Genomic DNA, 19,832 nt, shown 5'->3' with positions numbered 1-19,832 from the left:
TTGAAATCCAATAGCAGAATGTTTTCAATTGATTTCTACCTTAAAAAGAAACAACTGTCAGATGTTTAAAAACAACAATTTGAAAGTGCAACACCATTTGACTTCAATTGATTATTGAATAAATAATTTTTTTAAATACTATTGCAGATAAATGTTTATACAAGTTTAGAAAATTGTATTGAAATAATTAAATGGATTTGAATCATAATGTTTTGTTTTGTTTTTAGCATTCATTACAAGATTTGATTGATGCTATGAAACAAGCAGATCCATATTTTGTCAGGTACGTTTTTATTTGCATCAATATATAGTATAGACTTATATAATTGAATTAATAAATAAAGATATATGTATATATATATTGTAAGTATCAGTTGTTGTTTCTTTTATTACAGATATATTTATTTTTTTAATTTTGTGTAAATCTTTTTTGTTTTGTTGTTGCTTTGATGATAGATGCATCAAACCAAATGATAAGCAGAAACCAAAAGAATTCATAGATGAACAGGTCAGAGTTCAGCTACAATACAATGGTGTTAAAGAAGCTGCCAGAATTAGAACTTTTGGATTTGGTTATCCTGTTCGAATGCCTGTAACTGATTTTGAACAAAAGTGAGTATTCTATATTATAACTTTATATATTCATGATACTCAGATAATGTTACTAGTTCAGTAATAAGTTAGGTTAAAAACACTATTAAAGGGTTTATGTAATTAAAAGAAAAAGATGATTGACTTATGTGTGTTGCAAATGAACAGCACTAATTCTTTCTTTGCAATTTTTTTTTTTTTTTTTTGTAAATGAGAAATAGAAATGTTAGAATTGAAAAATTATTAAAATCAACTTCTTAAAAAAAAATTTTTTATTGGCTATTTTATTCTCTATTAATTAAAGAATTCTCTTAAGACCTTGCAGTATTTATTTATTTATATTTTTAGAAGTATTTAGTAATTCTGCAGGTTCAATAATTGATTCGTTTATGACAGTGGTAGCATCATGATAGAACCAAACCTTGCATGAAAGTAAGGATAAGAAGGTTTGATCCTGTTGTGTGATATGACCTCTTAACAAAAACAAACTTTTTAAAAATTATTATTAGTTTTCTTTTTTTAATTACTAGATTCAAGGATCTTGTGACTAATCCCACCAAAGATCAACTAGCTGATGACATTTTAGAAACAGTTCTAGCTGAGGCCTCAACTTTCAAAATTGGGAAAACTCAGGTACATTTTTTTATTTCTTTATTGAATATTTTCACTTAGTTTGGTTCACAGAAAATATTAATCTTAAATGAATAGATTGTTGTTGTTTGTGTGGCTGTATTAAGTAGATAGAGATCTATCAAGTGCAATATCTTCTTAACAATTTCGGTTAGGTTTAGGATCCAGTTTTATGATCTAAATAATAGTTAATGTAAAAACTGTTGCTTCTGTTTCTATCCATTTACTTCTCTATATTACATAGATTTGTACCTCAAAGAAAAAGTTTTAGACATATATGAAATTCTTGCTATTTATAGCAGTCCCAGCCTTATCAAAATGTAACATGGGCAAATAAGATCCACCATTTCAATCATATAGCTTTTGATGTAGCTTATATAATTTTTTACTCAAATAGAGTTTGAACTATTTATTCTAAACAAATAGTATCCATTCTTCATTTGTATGAATTGTTTACTTATATTTATTTTTAAATATTATGATTTGCTACCTCTTCATTTGGTTTGCATTTCATGATAATCCACAGTTCAAACCATAACTATTTCAACTCCTGTAATCTTGTAGGAAGCTTTTGCTAGGATGTAAACATATTTCCAAAGAGGTCGGCATCTTATATAAATAAGCAAATACTTTGGCATTTACAAAACAATAATCTGTTAACATTTGTTTTGTTTTTTCCAGATCTTCATGAAAGAAAATGTGAAGAAAGCTTTAGAAGACTCATTACATTTATTAAGAAGGCAGCAGGAAATGGAGAGGCTGAAAAAGTTAGAAATGGAAAGATTAGAAAAGGAAAGACAAGAACAACTTCAAAAGATGGAGAAAGAACGCCTATTGAAAGAACATAGGGATAAAATGGCAAAAGAATTTATGCGTTTCTCTCAAGACGATGTGGATGGACGTGTGAGATATAAACGTTTTTCTTTTTAAAAGATATACATCTTTTTAAATTGTGATTTAGAATTTGAGGTTATTAAATTTCATCCTAGAATCAGTCTATTACATCCTAAACAACCTACAAGTCTCATAGACTTCTTTAAGCAATGTAACCAATAGTACATCTAATGTAGATAAATACATATTTACTTTATTTTTCCCTACAGCATTTGGACACTATAACAGAAGTTCAAACACCAGCATCAAATGTCAGTGATGGTGACTATAATATGTCAAAACATTCAAGCTCTAGTAGAGAGTAAGAACAAAATCATGGCTCGAGTATTCTGTTGTTTTTTTTCTTATTATTTAATTAACATAAAGTTTATACATATTTTTTTAAATCTCTTTTTCAAAATGTGTAGTAGTTTAATTGACATGTAAATTATGATTTTAATAAATAAAGTGTATTAAATTTTGTAAAAAAAAATATTTATTGATAGCATTAAAGGCTTTTTTTTTTCATCTTTGATCTTGTATGCCTTCTATTGCTACTTAAGCATGAAAGATTATGTGTTTCTCTATTAACATTTTCTCTTTTCTTTTGTAATCCTTTCTTCAAGTTGTTTCAGTTCAACTTCATTTCATTTCTTTTGTTTCTCTTTGCTCTTGTCCTTAGGACATTTTTGTCGTGTGAAATTATTTTTTGCTTAAAAGGTTTGTCTATATTTTTTCTGATCTTATGTACTAATTGTTTGTTCATGATTTTTTTTAAGTACCCAAGAGGATGAAGATGAGGATTCTGATGACAGCAGTGATCAGACATTTGAGAAAATACCAGTTGAGTCTGAAAACAAGTCAGATAAAAAGTATGCTTTAATTGTCTTCATCTTTGTTTTAGTGGTCTTCATGTATGTTTCAGTAGAAGACTAAGACACATGATAGCTGTGAAGACTGCATCATTGCTCTCTCTATGTCTGTCTCTCTGTTAGGCCTTGGGACATCTCACAAGAGCTGACTGAAGAAGAAGAGAAGAATGATGTTCATGAACAGCCTGTTTTGATGGTCCTCAAGTTTATTGTTTACATCTTACTTCTAGTTCTGATCTTTGCTGCCTTGACTTGTCAAAAGGTATAACTCTATTTATCTTTACTCCTACATTTCTAGACATAGTGCATTTATGTTCTCATTTCAGACCTTATTTATTTTTCCTTAACAGATAAGCCTGATGATAGCAATAAAAAACATGACAGTTGACAAAAAAGATAAAGATGCAAGACAGGTTGTTTTTTATTATCATTTATTAGCACTTTGTTTTTTAAATATTAAAAAAAAAACGGATTGAAAGGTAATGTTAGTAAGATAAAGAGCTCTGGCATTTAAGTAGTAATTTATTTATTTATATGAGACTAACTCAAAAGCAAATGTTGCCAAAAATACATCTGTTGTGTAACTTTTTGTATGTTAGCAAAAATCTTGTCATGAAATATGTACTTCTTGTCTTTGTTTTCTTACAAATTTTTACTTTTATATTTGAAGAAATTTTCCAAACTGTATTTGGTATTTGCAATGTGTATACCTAACATACTTTGGTGGATCATCACTGTACTAAAATTATGCTTTGGGAATTACAAGTCTCCTTCTGTTTGGACATGGATATGGGTTTGTATTTATGGTTACTAACTATTGTTTTTTTTTACATTTTTTTATAAGCAGTGCTCTGTCAATAGCCAAAAGTACTATATTAATGTTTATGACAAAGACTACAGTAATGTACTCTAAAATATCATCTTTTTTTATTATTATTAAACAGGTGACTCTTATGGAAAGTCTTCACTCTGTAGGTCTTTCTTTGCTGGTATTTCGAGTTCTGAAATATGTGGATCCTATCAGGGGACTTATGTTGTTGTCTGGAGTTGCTATCATTCCCTCCATCTTGAAGTTTAGTATGTCTGAAGGGGATTTTCAAGCCTCCCGCAACACATGCGTTGAGTGTGAAAGTAGCAGTCCACAAAGAAAGGCAGTCAGGATACTGTTTGATTTTGTAGCTATGGGTTTTCAGTTGACTGTTATTCCTCTGAGCATCTTTTTGGATTTTTTGTTTACAGGTAAATCAAATTTAGCATTAAATTTTTAAATATGAGTCAGTTTATTGAGCAATAAGATATGCTTTTTATGACCTCACTCCTATTTCCAAATTGTGTGAGTCTCTTAAATGTAAGCAAACATTGATCTCATGTATAACACGTTTAATTCAGTAGAAAACCCTGCAGATTGGGTTACTACAAAATGAAATAAAAAGCAATGCAAACATTGATCCTTCAAACAAAATATGGCATAGAAATTAAAGTGTGACACAAAAAGAGAGCAGTCATTTGCTTGAAGATTATAATAGATTGTTAAACATTTCCTTAAAGTGGCTGTTGCATTGCCTAAATTCACTATTTATATTCAAATATTAGTTTCAAACATTATTTGATACAAAAGTAAAAAATGAGCATTAAAATAAATATTGCAGTGAAGGAGGGATAGTGTAAAGAAACAGTACAAATACTTAACTATATCTGTTCTTTTTTGGATAATATTCATTGAATGAATCAAAATTTTTATTAGTTTATAATTGTCTACTTTCATTGTATTCAGATAGCATCAACAATCACCCATCAAGAGTTATAGAGATAGTATTTGCTCTTCTTTTGGTTTCTTGTGGTCACTGGGAGAACTTTGTAGATGGGCGTTTCTTTTGTGAGCTAAAAAATAGAAACTGGTTTAAAAATGCAGTTTTAAAAATGAGATTTGAGCTTCAAAAAGGCAGACACTTTCCGCATTTGGTTTCTCTCTTATTTAAAATTGGCCTAACAATTTGGCTGGTAAGCTTATTTTTTTAACTTCTTTTAGATCTATATTTAAATTTGTGTATAAATTATAAAGTAAAAAGTTGCTTTTTTTTTAATTTTACTTTTCAAATGCAAACTATTTTTTAAAAGATAATTTTTTAAACTATTGCCTCAAGATTTATTTATGATTTGTGCGTAATGTGCCTTTTTTGTTTCTTTCCAGGGTTATCAACTAACTGAACTTGATTATGTAGATACTTTCCAGCATATGCATTCCAAATTCCCTATTTTAGATGTATCTGCTGTCATAACTTTATGTATTTCACGTAAGTAATACTGTGCAATGTGTGCTACTTCATAGTCTGCATTCAAAGAAATCAGCAACATAGAAATACAACTGGATTTTGTAAAGCTTTGCTTACATTGTTTGTTCTGTCAGAAACATGAGAAAAATCTTTTTTTTTTAATATGAAAATAAATATTTTAATTTAAATCATTTTTGTTAATAAAGAAACAGCTTAATGTGAAATTAAGATATTTTTTAAATATCTTAACTGACAAAAAAAAAGGTTAACAATGTGAATTTTCTTTTTTGAAATGATAAAAACATCTGATTATTAAATAGTTGAATACTGCAAGTAAATGTTAAATTTGCAAACTAGTGATTTATTCTTCTAATAAAATATTTAGCACTTAATTATTTAGTTTTCTATATTCATACTTTAAGATTAAAAAAAACATGTTTTAAGAACCAGAAAGAAGAAACATGCCAACGATAAAAAAACATAATTTAAAGTACAAAAAAGAAAGATACTTAAAGACCCAATAAGCAACCTTATCTAAGATCCAATAAGCAACCTAATATAAGACCCAATAATCAACCTAATTTAACATCCAATAAGCAACCTAATCTAACATCCAATAAGAAACCTAATTTAAGATACAGTAAGCAACCTAATCTAACATCCAATAAACAATCTACTTTAATATCCAATAAACAACCTAATTTAACATCCAATAAACAACCCAATTTAACATCCAATAAACAACCCAATTTAACATCCAATAAACAATCTACTTTAATATCCAATAAGCAACCTAATTTAACATCCAATAAGCAACCCAATTTAACATCCAATAAACAATCTACTTTAATATCCAATAAACAACCTAATTTAACATCCAATAAACAACCCAATTTAACATCCAATAAACAATCTACTTTAATATCCAATAAACAACCTAATTTAACATCCAATAAACAACCCAATTTAACATCCAATAAACAATCTACTTTAATATCCAATAAACAACCTACTTTAATATCCAATAAACAACCTAATTTAACATCCAATAAACAATCTACTTTAATATCCAATAAGCAACCTAATTTAACATCCAATAAGCAACCCAATTTAACATCCAATAAGCAACCCAATTTAACATCCAATAAGCAACCTAATTTAATATCCAAGAAGAAACCACCCCCCCCCCCCCCCCCCCCCAAAAAAAAAGAAAAATACTTTTATTGTTATTTTCAATACTTCCACCAAAAAAAGAAAAATACTTTTATTGTTATTTTCAATACTTCCACCAAAAAAAGAAAAATACTTTTATTGTTCTTTTCAATTCTTCCCCAGCATTTGTGGCATTCTACTTGTCATTTGGTGCCTGCATGTTTCAGATGCAGATACCTTCACTCACTATCCCTTTGACATTTGCCACCCCTGCAGCCATAGGTGTATTTGCTCTCAACAACCAATACAATTTCCTGACTTCTGTTTCAAGTATAATAATGGTAGATCCTCCAGCAAGTTCTCCTATGCCTCTCACCATGTCATCATTAATCACAGTAGCCAAATGGTGGCACATATTGTTTGGGATTGGCTGGTGGTTTTCTCTTCTCATCCTAACTAGATATATTTGGAGACCTCAGAAAGATAGAACAGCTAACATGGAAAGGTCAGTAGCATTTTCATTAGTCTTTGATTCACAGTTTTATATGCTAATGTATACAATTTCATTGTTAGATATTTGTGATAAAAAAACATTTTATAATTTATTTTTTACAAACAACTTAACACTTGAAAGTTCCCCTTTTCAATTTAGGATGTAAAATTTTTAATATTTACTTATCTAATGTAAGGATAATACTTCTTCTCTAGGAACAGTATTTGACAAGGGAGTAGACCTAGAGTTGGCGAGTGAAATCAGCTTCCTTTGGGGTTCAAAAATCAAAATAATTCTTCTGACACCACAACATTTTTTCTCTTTTAAACTTTTTGTATTTACTACATGAATGGCTTTCATATAGCACAACTTACATCCTTAACCATGTTCAGAGCGCTATGGTCCAATCTCTTTTATGGACCAGTGTGGGGGAGGGAGTATCTGGGTGGTTTCTGTGCTGCCTTTGGGTGCCCAGCAAACACAACTCTGCTTGAGTCAGAATTCAAACTTGAGCCCATTTTATACCTAGCCAAGTGGTCTTTGCCACACATCCCATTATAGATCTAAAATTATGAATTGATAATTGGATTTTGTCCTGATCAAGAACTATTTCAAAAACTGTTTTAAATAGGAAAATATTTTTAATGACATGCTTTGAGCTTATTGTTTAGGCAGACCTTTTTATGCTGAATTACATCTCTGAAAATCTCATGTTTCAGACTATTTTTAAACCCATCATATTGTGGAATACTAACAACAGAGAATATTATGTTAAATCGCAAACGTCATCCAATGAAGGTTGAAGAAATCATAAAAATGGATGATGAGGGGGAAGTTATTGGCAAATTCTACAAGGCAAGTATTTTTGTTTGGAAACATTATTTTTATGTTTATATACTTGATATTAATTAATAGAAAAGTGGCATTTATTAACTTTTTTTTTCATCATTATATGGAATAATTCCTTAATATTGCTTTATTCAGTTTTTTTAATTTTATTTAGCTTAACTCTTTGATTTCAGAATTATTTTCCGCATTTAGAAATGGAATTAATCCTCAAAAATTAATAATTATAAAACAAAAGTTAATTTAATATTCAAATATGAAAAATTAATATAAAACTAACCAACTGTGGAAAGGCTTCAGGATCTAGATCTAGACTAGATGTAGGAAAAAATTTATGATCCAAATTGAAAAAAAATATTTTCTCTAATCATAGCTATCCATGTTGTCAAAAAACTTTATATATATATATATATATATATATATAACACATTTAAAACACATAAACACATACAATGAACATTTTAAGCTAGTTGTCCATTTTTTCATTACTGTTGGAAAAATGAAAACTGACCATTTAATTACTTTTAAAACATGAATATCACTATAACAGTCTTAAAAACAATAGGATATTGTCTAAAAAAAAATTTTAAAATCTTTTATATTTGCTTAAGGTGTGTTGTTTTTTTAATCTCTGAGTATCTAAATTACACAGTTATGATTTCTTTGTATATCTTAGCTAAAAGGTTTTAAAAGAAAGAAGACATCAGATGAGGATTTTGAAGAAGATGAAATAGGCAGTGATGTTGAGGACAGTCGACAAGCTAGTGATGAGACTATGGAGACTGGCATATCTAATGATAGCTTTAGAGGTCCAGCACAGGCAGACAGATCCCCAGATGTACCTTTGTTGTATGCATGTGCCACAATGTGGCATGAGACTAGGCAGGAGATGATTCAGCTCTTGAAATCTTTGCACAGGTCATCTAGAAATATTTTTGTACTTATTTTATTTCAACTATAATTACCTTACCTGTTCATTTTTCATAGAATAGCTCATCCATTGTTGCAGTAAACCATATCTTAAAATAAGTACAGGCTGAATGAGATAACCTCTCCATAGATTGCTACTATCACAAAATTTATAGATAAATTGTACTTTCGACATTGGAACTAAACATTGAACAGTCTCTACTAATTTCAATCACCTTTATTGCTTTTATGGTGAAATTGTTTTTATAAACTATTTTCTATTTGATTTGAAATTGTGTAAATTAAAAAAAAGTGTCCTAATTTTTATTTTAGTATTTCAAGCATTATTATAATTTATAATGTAATTGACACCATTCCTCAAGGAATATTGTTGAATTTATAATTGTAATTACATAAATCCTTTTAAAAAAAATATTTGAAAAGTTTTGAAAACTTTCCTCAAGAAATAATGAATTGGAATTACATAAATCATTAGAAAAGAAAAAAGTTTAAAACCTTAAGTTCCATACAAGGGTCAGTCCAGAACATTTTTTATTTGAATTTGAGAAAAATGCTTTTGTAAATAATATGAAAAGATTGTATATTAGCATAGCATCTCCATAGGTCTTTGTGCATCAAGAATGAGGTGAACAAAGATGCCTTTTGGCTCCGACACGACTGGGCACTTTCTTTTTTTGTTTCCAATGCTTTTAATTGGCTAGATGATGTAGTATAAATCCATAGATTAAAAGCTTTTTAACTTTCTCAACTTAAAGCCAAAAATTAAAGCAACAGCAAATCCTGTTTAGGTAATGGCTGTTTGCTCATGATCTCCCCCAAGCAGGGCTGCAAAGGAATTTTAAGTTCAGTGGCCACTGCATCACAAAACTTTAGGCTTACAATCATTCTCATCAAGACCTAAATTCTTGCAAAGGATGTTACAGAAAAAAAAGAGAAATACATTGGAAATCAAACCCTTAAGGTAGTTCAAGTATTGACTTACCTGTCAACTGAAATGCTGTTTTACAATTTCAGTTGTTGTGAGTACTTTACTTTCTGGCAGTGAGAGCTGGTCAATATATATGTCAAGCTCATAGACTGAATCAATTCCATATGCTTTGCCTTCTATGCATCATGTGTATCTCCTGGAAAGAAAATATATCTTCTAACCAGAAAGTCTTGAAATTGGCAAATTCACATCATATACACAGTACCTATCTATGCATTATGTTGGCTCAGACATGTCATTAACATGCCAGATTAAAGAATTCTTAAAGACTTAGGACTGTAGCTTCATAGAAAGTATGTGGGAGGAAATAGCCCAAGATAAGACAATAAAGTGATAGACTGTGCATACTGTAAAGTTTGCTGTTCCAGAATTGACTGCCCTGGTTCAAGGCACAGAAACCAACAATTGATCTGGTTGCATCCATTTTCTCTCACGATATTTATTTCTTTACGTAATTATATATTTGTTCTTGAAATTCATTTCTTTATTATAAAACTGCTTAACTCTCGGATTCTTAGATAAAGGGGTTGGTTGTCAATCTATAGTCATAATAGATTTTAAAAAATATAATTTATAATCATCATATATATATATATTTAAATTTTCTCAGATCCTTTGAAACAAATCAGGTACTTTCTCCCTGAAAATCTGAAGGGGGGAGGTCAGTTGTCTAACCTAGCCTTCCCCTTCCTTTAGATTTGTATTTCCTAGTGGTCCATTTTGGATTATAGATCTAAAATTTGCCAAGTCTGTGAACAATTAATTTTTTTGTTCAGGCTGGATAGAGATCAGTACATCAGAAAACTAGCCAATGAAAAGGTTGGAGGCAATGATCCAGACTTTTATAACTTTGAGGGTATGTTTAGAATTAATCATTGTGTAACTTAAAAAAGATATATTTAGTAGGGATGCACCGGATCGTCACTTTGGTAGAATATTTAGCAATTTTTCACTATTCCGCGATATTCAACTTCTGCTGAATATCATTGCCGAATAGTTAGCTGGATAGTAAAAACTAGTAGTACCTATATTTGTATCAATATTGTTAGGCGCCTCTGCTTTTTCAGATAAGTCAAATGGAGGTAACACTGAAATACCGAAACAACGCAGGCAAAAAGCCAACAATATAAGGGTAGTCGACGCTGATAAAAGATGTTGAAGAAGAAGTTTAATACTTTATGAAGGGAACCGTCAAATGTCATCAAACTAAATCTCAATGCCAACGTTCATAAATTGAACATGATTCAATAATGTCAGTTCTGAAATACATTAACATTTATGTTTCAAATAAAAGAAAGTGCTTTTAAAACTATGAACATGCACCAAACATCTTTTAGTACAAAGACAAGACGTGTTAATCTAAATAGACATAAAACTTTACATTATAAATTCGCATTACATACATAGCAGCGATGGCTGACACATTATAAATTTTTTTTTGACCTTTGAGTGGGCTAGTTAACATGTAATATTCCTTAACTCTGTCACGTCTGTCTAGATGTGCGGGTATATCTCCAGAGGCAGAGATGAACAACCCCCACATTCTATTGTTTTTTAGTTCATAACATTGAGTTCATTGATATATGGTTGACCACATTAAGCCGAGATGTCAACATGTTGACACTGTCTAGAGGTCACAACTTATGAGAGGACTGAGTTTGTTTATTTGGAGAAGAATCTTTATTAGGGGGCTGGACTTCAAGCCACATCTCTACACATGTAACAAGGGCAGAGATGAACAACTCCCACCCCCTTTTATTTGTTTAGTCCATCACATTGAGTTCATTGATAGACAAGTTAAACACGATGGACATAGGTACTTTCTAGAGGTCACGTGAGGGAACTGAGTTTGTTTACTTGGTAGTGAATCTTAATTAGGGGCTGGACTTCAAGCCACACCTCTATAGGGGTAACCGCACAATGAGTTTGCTTAATCACAATCATGTGGCTGGACTACAGGCCACACCTCTTCACGAATGCCTAGTTTGCTTACTTGGATATAAATCTCAATTTTGCCTTATATTAAAACCTTTAGAAAGAAAGCTAATTTCATTGTTTAATTCTATTGACTTAATATATAAAGGAAACTTTAAATTTTTAAATCGCAGAAAATAAGTTGATCTAAAGCACCATAATTAAATCTAGCAAACAAAGAAAAAATTTGCTGGAACCTTAAGAAACACTTGACCTCTGTAACTAGTGTACGGATATAATTTATCTAAATGCTTGACTGACCATGCCAATGTGTTATCTTTTTTTGCCTGACCACTCAACACTATTGCATATGCCCAAGGAAAAAAAAACAACGCGTGATGGTCAACACCATTAACTATACACACTACAATAGGACTAGATGTGTATCTATAGACCCACAACGTCTATCTGACCAGGTTGTTAAAATCAGTCAAACACAGTCTATTTATGTTTTTTTGGTAGGCCGAGGGTGTTGATGAGTTTTTTTTCTTCTATAGTTGGTTTTCCTAATACTCTTAATAATAATAATAATAATAATAATCTTTATTATCCGTAAGGAAATTTGTCTTACAATTTGTGCATTACCAAACAAAAAACATTATAACTATAAGAAACCAAAGTGTACATTCACACCAGACTCACTCATAATTTACATGTGACAAAGTTTGTACCAGATTGTACAATTGTAGATCTAAACATAGATATCAATAATAGGCATACAGACTACGATTAAATCTATGCTTCGGCACCATCTAAGGTTCAAACAATAAATAGGTATAATTGATGTTCCCACTGTTAATAAAATATCGTTTGCCGCAAATATATTAATCTGAAATAATAAATATTGACCTACAACGCTTCAGATTCCAACTATAATCAAACAACTACTATCAGTATTAAGCCCTTGAAGCTAGAACCAGAACCGGTCCTTGGACTTAAATTACAAGCCTTGTGATCAGTTGTAGGTCTGAAATTCTTGAATACATACTTCCACCCACTATACAAGCCAGATTGCACATTACTTTTGAGAGATTTACATTAGTAACTAGTTAAATATACACTTACATATTTTACATTGACTCTTCCCCACACACACTTTACAGTTGTTGGCCTCGTACATAAACACACTCATGCTACACAGATTAGTTAATTAGGCCTATCTGTTTATAAATACTGTTAAGCATTAATTTATCAATCAGTAACAGAGTTTACAGCAATAAGGTATATAAAAGGACAAAAAAAATTAACATGAATATAGATATGTTATTTAACAGTTTTGCAAAATGTTCAACAACACAAGCCATTTTCAAAACATTTAGGTACCGGTATTCAGCTTCGGACAAATATCATATTTTACTATTCGGCTCCCGCCGAATATCAAAAAGTACTATCCTGTGCACTCCTAATATTCAGTATCTCTCTCTCTAAGTGAGAAGGTATAATGGTATTGCAGACCCCACTGTACCCTTTTTAAAGCTGAGAATAGAGATTTAAGATTTAGCATCATGTCCTCTTTACAGAGTCTATGCAATTATAAGCAAGGCTCTCATTAATGTGTTCCTATTTTTAAAAATTAAAACGAAGTTCACATTTTTAAAAATATTAATCTAAGTATGTGATTTATTGTCATCTTATAAGCATTTATCTTATGATTTATCGTACTTAAAAATAAAAGGAAATTTTTTAGAAATTTGTAAAATATGCACCTTAGAAAATAAACTTTCCAAAAATAAAATGAGAGCTTTATGTGGATATCTTGCTATTCTGGATATTTTTATATGTAAAAATATTTTTTTTTTATATTTCTCTGTTTTCTCTTTAATGTAAGGCACTCTTTGATTTCAGCTCACATATTTTTTGATGATGCCATGGAGCTGGATGACTTTGATAGGAGAGTTCCCAACCGTTGGGTCAAAGATCTAGTTAAAAGCATGGATGTTGCATGCAGGTCAGTAAATACTGTATGTTTCTCTTAACTAAAGAGCTACACAAAAATACATTTTTAACAAATTTCAGTTGATTCATTTTTAGCGGTCCCTGAAAGGGGAAAAGACGCTATTAGTTTTGTGTGGAATGTCTGTCCGTCCTGTTTAGATCTTGTAAACTATAAAAAAAGATAGTGAAAATAGTGAAAAATCTGACATCATAATATTTTAGACCATTCAAAGTTTAGATGTAAAGGCTACTTTTTTCTTTTCTGAAAGCAAAAAATCTCATTTCTTAAAATCACTTATGCAAGTAGTTTTTTCATTAAAATATACCACTTTTACAACTATTCACTATTAATAGTAACAAACACTGGAGGCTCTTTAGTAGGGGAGATGACTAGTTACCATATTTTTAACACATTTACGCAAATGGTCTTAGATTTTTGTAAAAAAAATATTTTTTTTACATTTGTATTGAATTCTGTCATACAAACTACTACATTTACACAAAAAATGTTTACTTTTTTTTAAGAGAATAAATCTATTTAGTATGCATATTAGTTGGATATAATTTTAAAAGAACAATTAATAAGTAGTTTTTCATATTATTGCCTTAACTGCAGTGCTGCTCCACAGCTATAGAACACCTAACTAAAGGAAAAATTATTATTTTTTTTTACGGAAATGTTTTTTTCTTGAGGATTTGAATAAGAGATTGACCTTTTACAAAACAATTAGATCAATTAGATATTCATTATAAGACCTCAGTTAGACCAGGTTCACATCAAACTTTCACATTCACTTTCACCTATTCCTTGGTCTGCTGGACCGTTGAGGCACCACGCAAGATCTGCCAACCTTCTTTCTCCATTCTTCTCTGTCATTTGTCTTTGATAGAGTTTCATTCTGATGTTCTTTTTTTATGAAAATATTGCAACCTGCCATTTTACCTTCCTGGGTGGACAATCCGGGGCCGATTTTGAGTTTGTGTTTACACACAAACTTTCTTTGTAATCTTGTTACTATGTAGGCTCTACATTAGTTGTTCAAAATTATTTCTAATGGAAAATAATACCATAATGTTAAACAATACCTAAATAAAATTTAACAACTTTGTTTTCTTCAACAATGTAGATTTATTTAATTATGCTTGATCCTTGTGAATTGATTAAGTGATGTTGATTTATATCTGGTCTCTTAATTAATTCTTTTTTTAATGTGTCAGGGCTATTATTGAAATGAAAATATTTTTTTTTGAAAGTACTGATAGAGAAAATTTGCATTACATTAAAAAAAACAAAGACTGTAACTCTTGTTCTAGACTATTTGCTTTACATTTCTAGCTCTGTTCATGGAAAACCTATTAAAGTTCACCCCCCCATGAAAATACCTACACCCTATGGTGGACAGCTTATATGGCAGATGCCAGGAGAAAATCTTCTTTTTGTTCATATGAAAGATGTATCTAAGATAAGAAACAGAAAGAGGTGGTCACAGGTTAGTTGTCTACATTTCTTTTGTAGCTTGTTCAGTACAAAGGGAAAATCATTTAGTCATACATTTTATTTGATGTTTTTATTATATATAACTGACATCTTGTGTTTAACCCTCTTAAGACTGAGCCTTTTAGCATGTCTTGGGCCAAAAGGACAGAGCACTTTTTCCAAACTAAGCACTTCTCTTACAAAACAATTCCTAACATATAAACTAATTACTTTACATACACAAAACTATATATATATATATATATATATATATATATATATATATATATATATATATTATTGAAGAGATATGAATGAACTAATACAATCTAATATAATCCATTTTAAATATTAACATTTATTTAAATAAGCTATAAATTTATTTGCATAATTTATGTGCATAAATTTCCCAAAATTTTTTTTAAAAACAGAATAGAATTAAAAAGATAAGAGTTTTTAAAGAAGTTTTAGGCCTGAATAAGCCCTAATACTTGTGTTTTTGGAAACAAAGCACATGGAGACCTTTCAGACTCTTCTATCAAATTATTTTACTACTTTTCTCACCACCATCCCTGGTACCATGGAAACAAACACCTTCATTTTGGCCACAGTGACAGCCACCCATTTATGACCCAGGGATCTTTTGAGCTGTTTGTTGATCAGAAAGTTGGCTTATATTTTTAGTCTCCCTGACAACCATTAGAACTAAATTGATAGTAAAAAGAACATAAAATAATCAATGCTAATCCCTTGGTACTCAAATAGGTTTTCTCTATCCAACTCCTCACCCTTACCTCTAAACCATGTTACCATGAATAGACATCTAGATCTAGTAGTAGTGTAAACTTAGATCTAAAGTTTTCCTCAATACTGCTGTGATTTTTATTAAGGCTATCAGAGTAAGTAAAATCAGAATCAGTGAGTTTGCTTTCATCAATATCACCTGCTGACATGTTAACATTTTCACCTGTCACTAGCAAACTTCAAAAATCATTACAAACAAATTATCGTATAAAACAGCACAGGAAGCTACCATTACAGACTACTAATGTTTTAAAATAGAAAGAACTACTCTGATTGGCTGATACAAGCACTGGCTAGCCAATTTTGTGGTTGGAATCATCACATCTGATAGATCGGCCGCTTCATCTTTTTTGCCAAAAAGCAGGTCTTAAGAAGGTTCAAATGAAAGAATCTAGCTTTGTGCTTGTACTTCTTGTCCCATTCATTCCACTAGAATTTGTTTCTCCACAACTAACAAAATGTTGATCAGATAACTTAGAATACCTTTTTATCATTTCTATAGTATGAATTCCTTAAGTTTTGTTTACAAAATTAACTGGCTGAAATAAAATGGGTTTATTCCACACATAAGGTTTCAGTTTTCCAGTGCTGTAGGATTGGGTTAACAATTGTAGGTTACTATGGTTACAGTATGTAATATCAACATACTTTGATTAATGCTCGTCAGTATATTCTCTGTGTAACTTTGAATTAACAGGTCATGTACATGTACTATCTCCTTGGTTACCGCCATATCATGAGTTGTAAGAAGGACTTATTGGAGAAAATGAAAAACATTGATGCCGGGCGTGGTGGATTTGGTCTGAATATTCATGAAATTAATTATTTGCTTGGGGAACAAGCAGCTGCAAGGGTAAGAAATTTAATTAAAGCACATTAGAAACTTGAATCTCATGAGACAGAAACAGTTTAGCTCCTTATTTGGCTAAATTTGGTTAAATTTAATATCATCAAGCTGATTACAAAAATGAATGCAAACATTATTAACTCATGTTGTTATCTGGTCATTGCCTTCCCTGACTATGTATCTTGACTGTTGAAAGGTTACCGCTATCTAATTCATTCGTGTTGTTCCTCAGTCTCACAACACATTTTTATTGGCTTTGGATGGAGATACAGATTTTACACCTGGAGCTGTCAAAATTCTACTTGACCGCATGAAAGATGACAATGTTGGAGCTGCTTGTGGTAGAATTCATCCAATCGGCAATGGTGATTCAGCTTTTTGTTTTTTTAGTTGCTATTCTTGCAGTATTTATTTTATGAAAAAAAATTACTATATTCTTGATCAAGATAGCTGCATTATTTACTTTAATTATCATATAATCTTATAATATTGTAAAATAACACTAACTGATTTATGTATGAAGAGATCTCTTACACTAGCAAAGGGATTCGCATACATTTTGTACATAGGTTCTTGTTAAACCATATTTTTGTTCTTTTTCCATAAGTTAACTACTTTTATATTTGCTTTACTTAGCCTAATATCATCAAAATGATGGATCTAGGTCTATTTCTTTGGGATTTTTTTTTAGAAAGAGAGAGAGAAAGGCACTGTGTTTTCTCTACATTCTATAAACAATTACAATTTAAAAAATAAATTGACACTTTTATAGGGCATAGTGTCAAAATAAATGTAGTGTGAGGAATGGGGCATTCAACTGGGGCCTTCTGAGAAAGCATTTTTCCCTCTAGGCCTGAAACTGATGGCCTAAAGAAATGTATGCTGAGTATAATACTGTACATTGCTTTGCTTCCTGTGTGATTAAAAGATGCAAAAAGAAAAAAAAAGGTTAAACTAACCAAGAGTGTAATATCTATATCTAGAATTATAATGGGGGTTGCTCTAAATCAGATCATAAATGAAAGTCTCTGTTAGAGAAATGAAGATATGCAGGTTGAAAACAACAACTAGGGGCTCCAGAGAGAAGGAAAGAGAATAACATAGGGCTGTTTAGTTGATTGTAACAGATACAATAATTCACCAGTTATAAGGGTATGTTTGTATGTGGCCTGATTATTGGAAGCTGAAAAAAGGTGTGGGGGTATTCTGGCTATAATAAATAATATCAAACCTGGAAATATAAGAAAGTTTTCTAGATTTTTCTTTTTATTATTTTTAATTAGGTCCTATGATTTGGTACCAGAAATTTGAATATGCTATTGGTCACTGGCTTCAAAAAGCTGCAGAACACGTGTTTGGATGTGTTCTTTGTAGCCCTGGTTGCTTCAGGTAAATAGTTTTACTTTTGTATAGTTACTAGCTGCTTATTAGTTTAGAAAATGTATGTGCTCCAAAAATCTAATTTAATGCTATATGGATTATATGGTGATGCTTTTTTATCTGGAGAAAATTGTGATGGCCTCAAAACGCTTTCAAAAGCATCTTTTTTTTGTATCATGTCTTAGATTATAAGTCTAGATGCATACTGCTAGTATAAAATGGGAATGTCCATTAATTAAAATAAAGCATTCTAGAATATACTATTGCTGTTGTTTTTTTAAATAGCATCCAAAAGAAAAGGGTTTCTAGGGCTTTATAAAACTTGAAGAAGAGGTAAAAGACTTGAAGGTTTGACATTACAAACCATTTCTCAGTTCTTTTACCTACATATATATTCTGCTATAGTACTTAAAGAAGATAATGTAGCTGTTTATCCCCTTCATACATGATGTCAGAAATTTATTTTTTAAAATGTTGCAGTTAGGTTATGATGTAAGGAGTGTTTAGCAAACATTTTGTCCATTTGTACACCACTATATAGCATTTCACTGAAGGGAACTTAATTAAACATAGTTACATAAAGACAAATTCTAAAACAATTAAAATAATAAGAAAGTATATTATTTTATTATTTACAGTTTATTTTATTCTAAAAATCTGTTATTTCTTACTGGAACTACATAGAAAATTGCATTTTGATTTGATCATTTCATTATTATATGTTGTGTTAAAACTATTTAAAGTTTAAGGTATCATTTTATCATCATCATATAGATTTCATTGTTTCAATGTAGGCCTATGCAATGTACTATTATAAGACTAATGTCCTCAAGGATAAAATTTATTATTATTAAATGTGCATTAGAAAAGGAATAAATAAAGTTTCTTGGATTGTGAGCTTCCATCAATGCAGCAATGATTTTGTGTTTCTGTTCATAGCACAGTTATCTCATTGTTTAGAATTTATTAGGATTCTGAATAAAGCCACAGATTCTCACATAATCTCAAAGTACAATATCCTTGGGATACATTTTATGCTTTTAATAAAATTATCTTTTAAATATACAGTTTGTTTAGAGCTGGAGCTTTAATGGATACAAATGTCATGAAGAAATACACTACAGAACCAACAGAACCATCTCATCATTTACAGTATGATCAAGGTAGACTGTCATGTCTTAACTTAATCATGTCTAACTAGCACATCAAAGAAAAATAGTAGTTTTTAGAATGACAAGTAGGCCTCTATTCTGAATCAAAAATTAAAAATCTATAAAATGTTCACATTGAATATAAGGACAGAATACAGTTTTCACAAAGAACTGCAAACATTTGTATGCTGTGTGTGTGTGTACAAAATGACTATAATTTGAAGTAATGTTCAGACAGTAGTTAATGAAAATGTCTAGATCATGATATGCAATTGTAGTTTTAAAAATAATCTTATAAAGCTGTTGAGGAATATAGCTCAAAAGATTAATGGATTAATAAGTTTGGAACATAAATGTCTATATTGAACATAGTGATTCATGTGACCTGAGTGAGTTTCAATCCTTTGGTGTCAGTACTTAAAAAGTCCATACATTTTGAGGAGAAAGCATGTTACCCCAAGAAAAGCATGAATCTTTGAATCGTTTCCATATAACACTAAATCATAGCTCACAAACAGAAAATATGACCAAATATTGAAACATATAAAGACTATATTTCTTATTCCATAAGTCTTAAACAAACATAATTTAGAAGTCTTTCAAACCAATGGTCACT

At 30.4% G+C, this 19,832-nt stretch overlaps 1 protein-coding gene across 9 annotated transcripts in view; it reads left to right on the top strand.

Annotated features, from left to right (window-relative positions):
• Positions 1–19,832, top strand: part of LOC106074351 (uncharacterized) — a 118,810-nt gene that overhangs the window by 84,710 nt on the left and 14,268 nt on the right. For all 9 annotated transcript variants that reach the window (XM_056004660.1, XM_056004662.1, XM_056004666.1 and 6 more), the window contains 22 exons: positions 228–283; positions 457–612; positions 1,122–1,224; positions 1,903–2,124; positions 2,325–2,416; positions 2,874–2,966; positions 3,090–3,228; positions 3,317–3,379; positions 3,637–3,759; positions 3,911–4,205; positions 4,741–4,967; positions 5,158–5,260; positions 6,575–6,896; positions 7,604–7,739; positions 8,407–8,648; positions 10,425–10,504; positions 13,468–13,570; positions 14,894–15,047; positions 16,536–16,691; positions 16,918–17,050; positions 17,969–18,074; positions 19,134–19,228. In XM_056004660.1, coding sequence (XP_055860635.1) covers positions 228–283; positions 457–612; positions 1,122–1,224; positions 1,903–2,124; positions 2,325–2,416; positions 2,874–2,966; positions 3,090–3,228; positions 3,317–3,379; positions 3,637–3,759; positions 3,911–4,205; positions 4,741–4,967; positions 5,158–5,260; positions 6,575–6,896; positions 7,604–7,739; positions 8,407–8,648; positions 10,425–10,504; positions 13,468–13,570; positions 14,894–15,047; positions 16,536–16,691; positions 16,918–17,050; positions 17,969–18,074; positions 19,134–19,228 — 3,199 coding nt within the window. The remainder of the gene's footprint in view (positions 1–227; positions 284–456; positions 613–1,121; positions 1,225–1,902; positions 2,125–2,324; positions 2,417–2,873; positions 2,967–3,089; positions 3,229–3,316; positions 3,380–3,636; positions 3,760–3,910; positions 4,206–4,740; positions 4,968–5,157; positions 5,261–6,574; positions 6,897–7,603; positions 7,740–8,406; positions 8,649–10,424; positions 10,505–13,467; positions 13,571–14,893; positions 15,048–16,535; positions 16,692–16,917; positions 17,051–17,968; positions 18,075–19,133; positions 19,229–19,832) is intronic.

Source organism: Biomphalaria glabrata, chromosome 11 (assembly GCF_947242115.1).
Source record: "Biomphalaria glabrata chromosome 11, xgBioGlab47.1, whole genome shotgun sequence".
NCBI classification, from domain to species: Eukaryota; Metazoa; Mollusca; class Gastropoda; family Planorbidae; genus Biomphalaria; species Biomphalaria glabrata.
The sequence above is the reverse complement of the archived record's forward strand: the minus strand, read 5'-3'. Positions and strand labels throughout refer to the sequence as shown.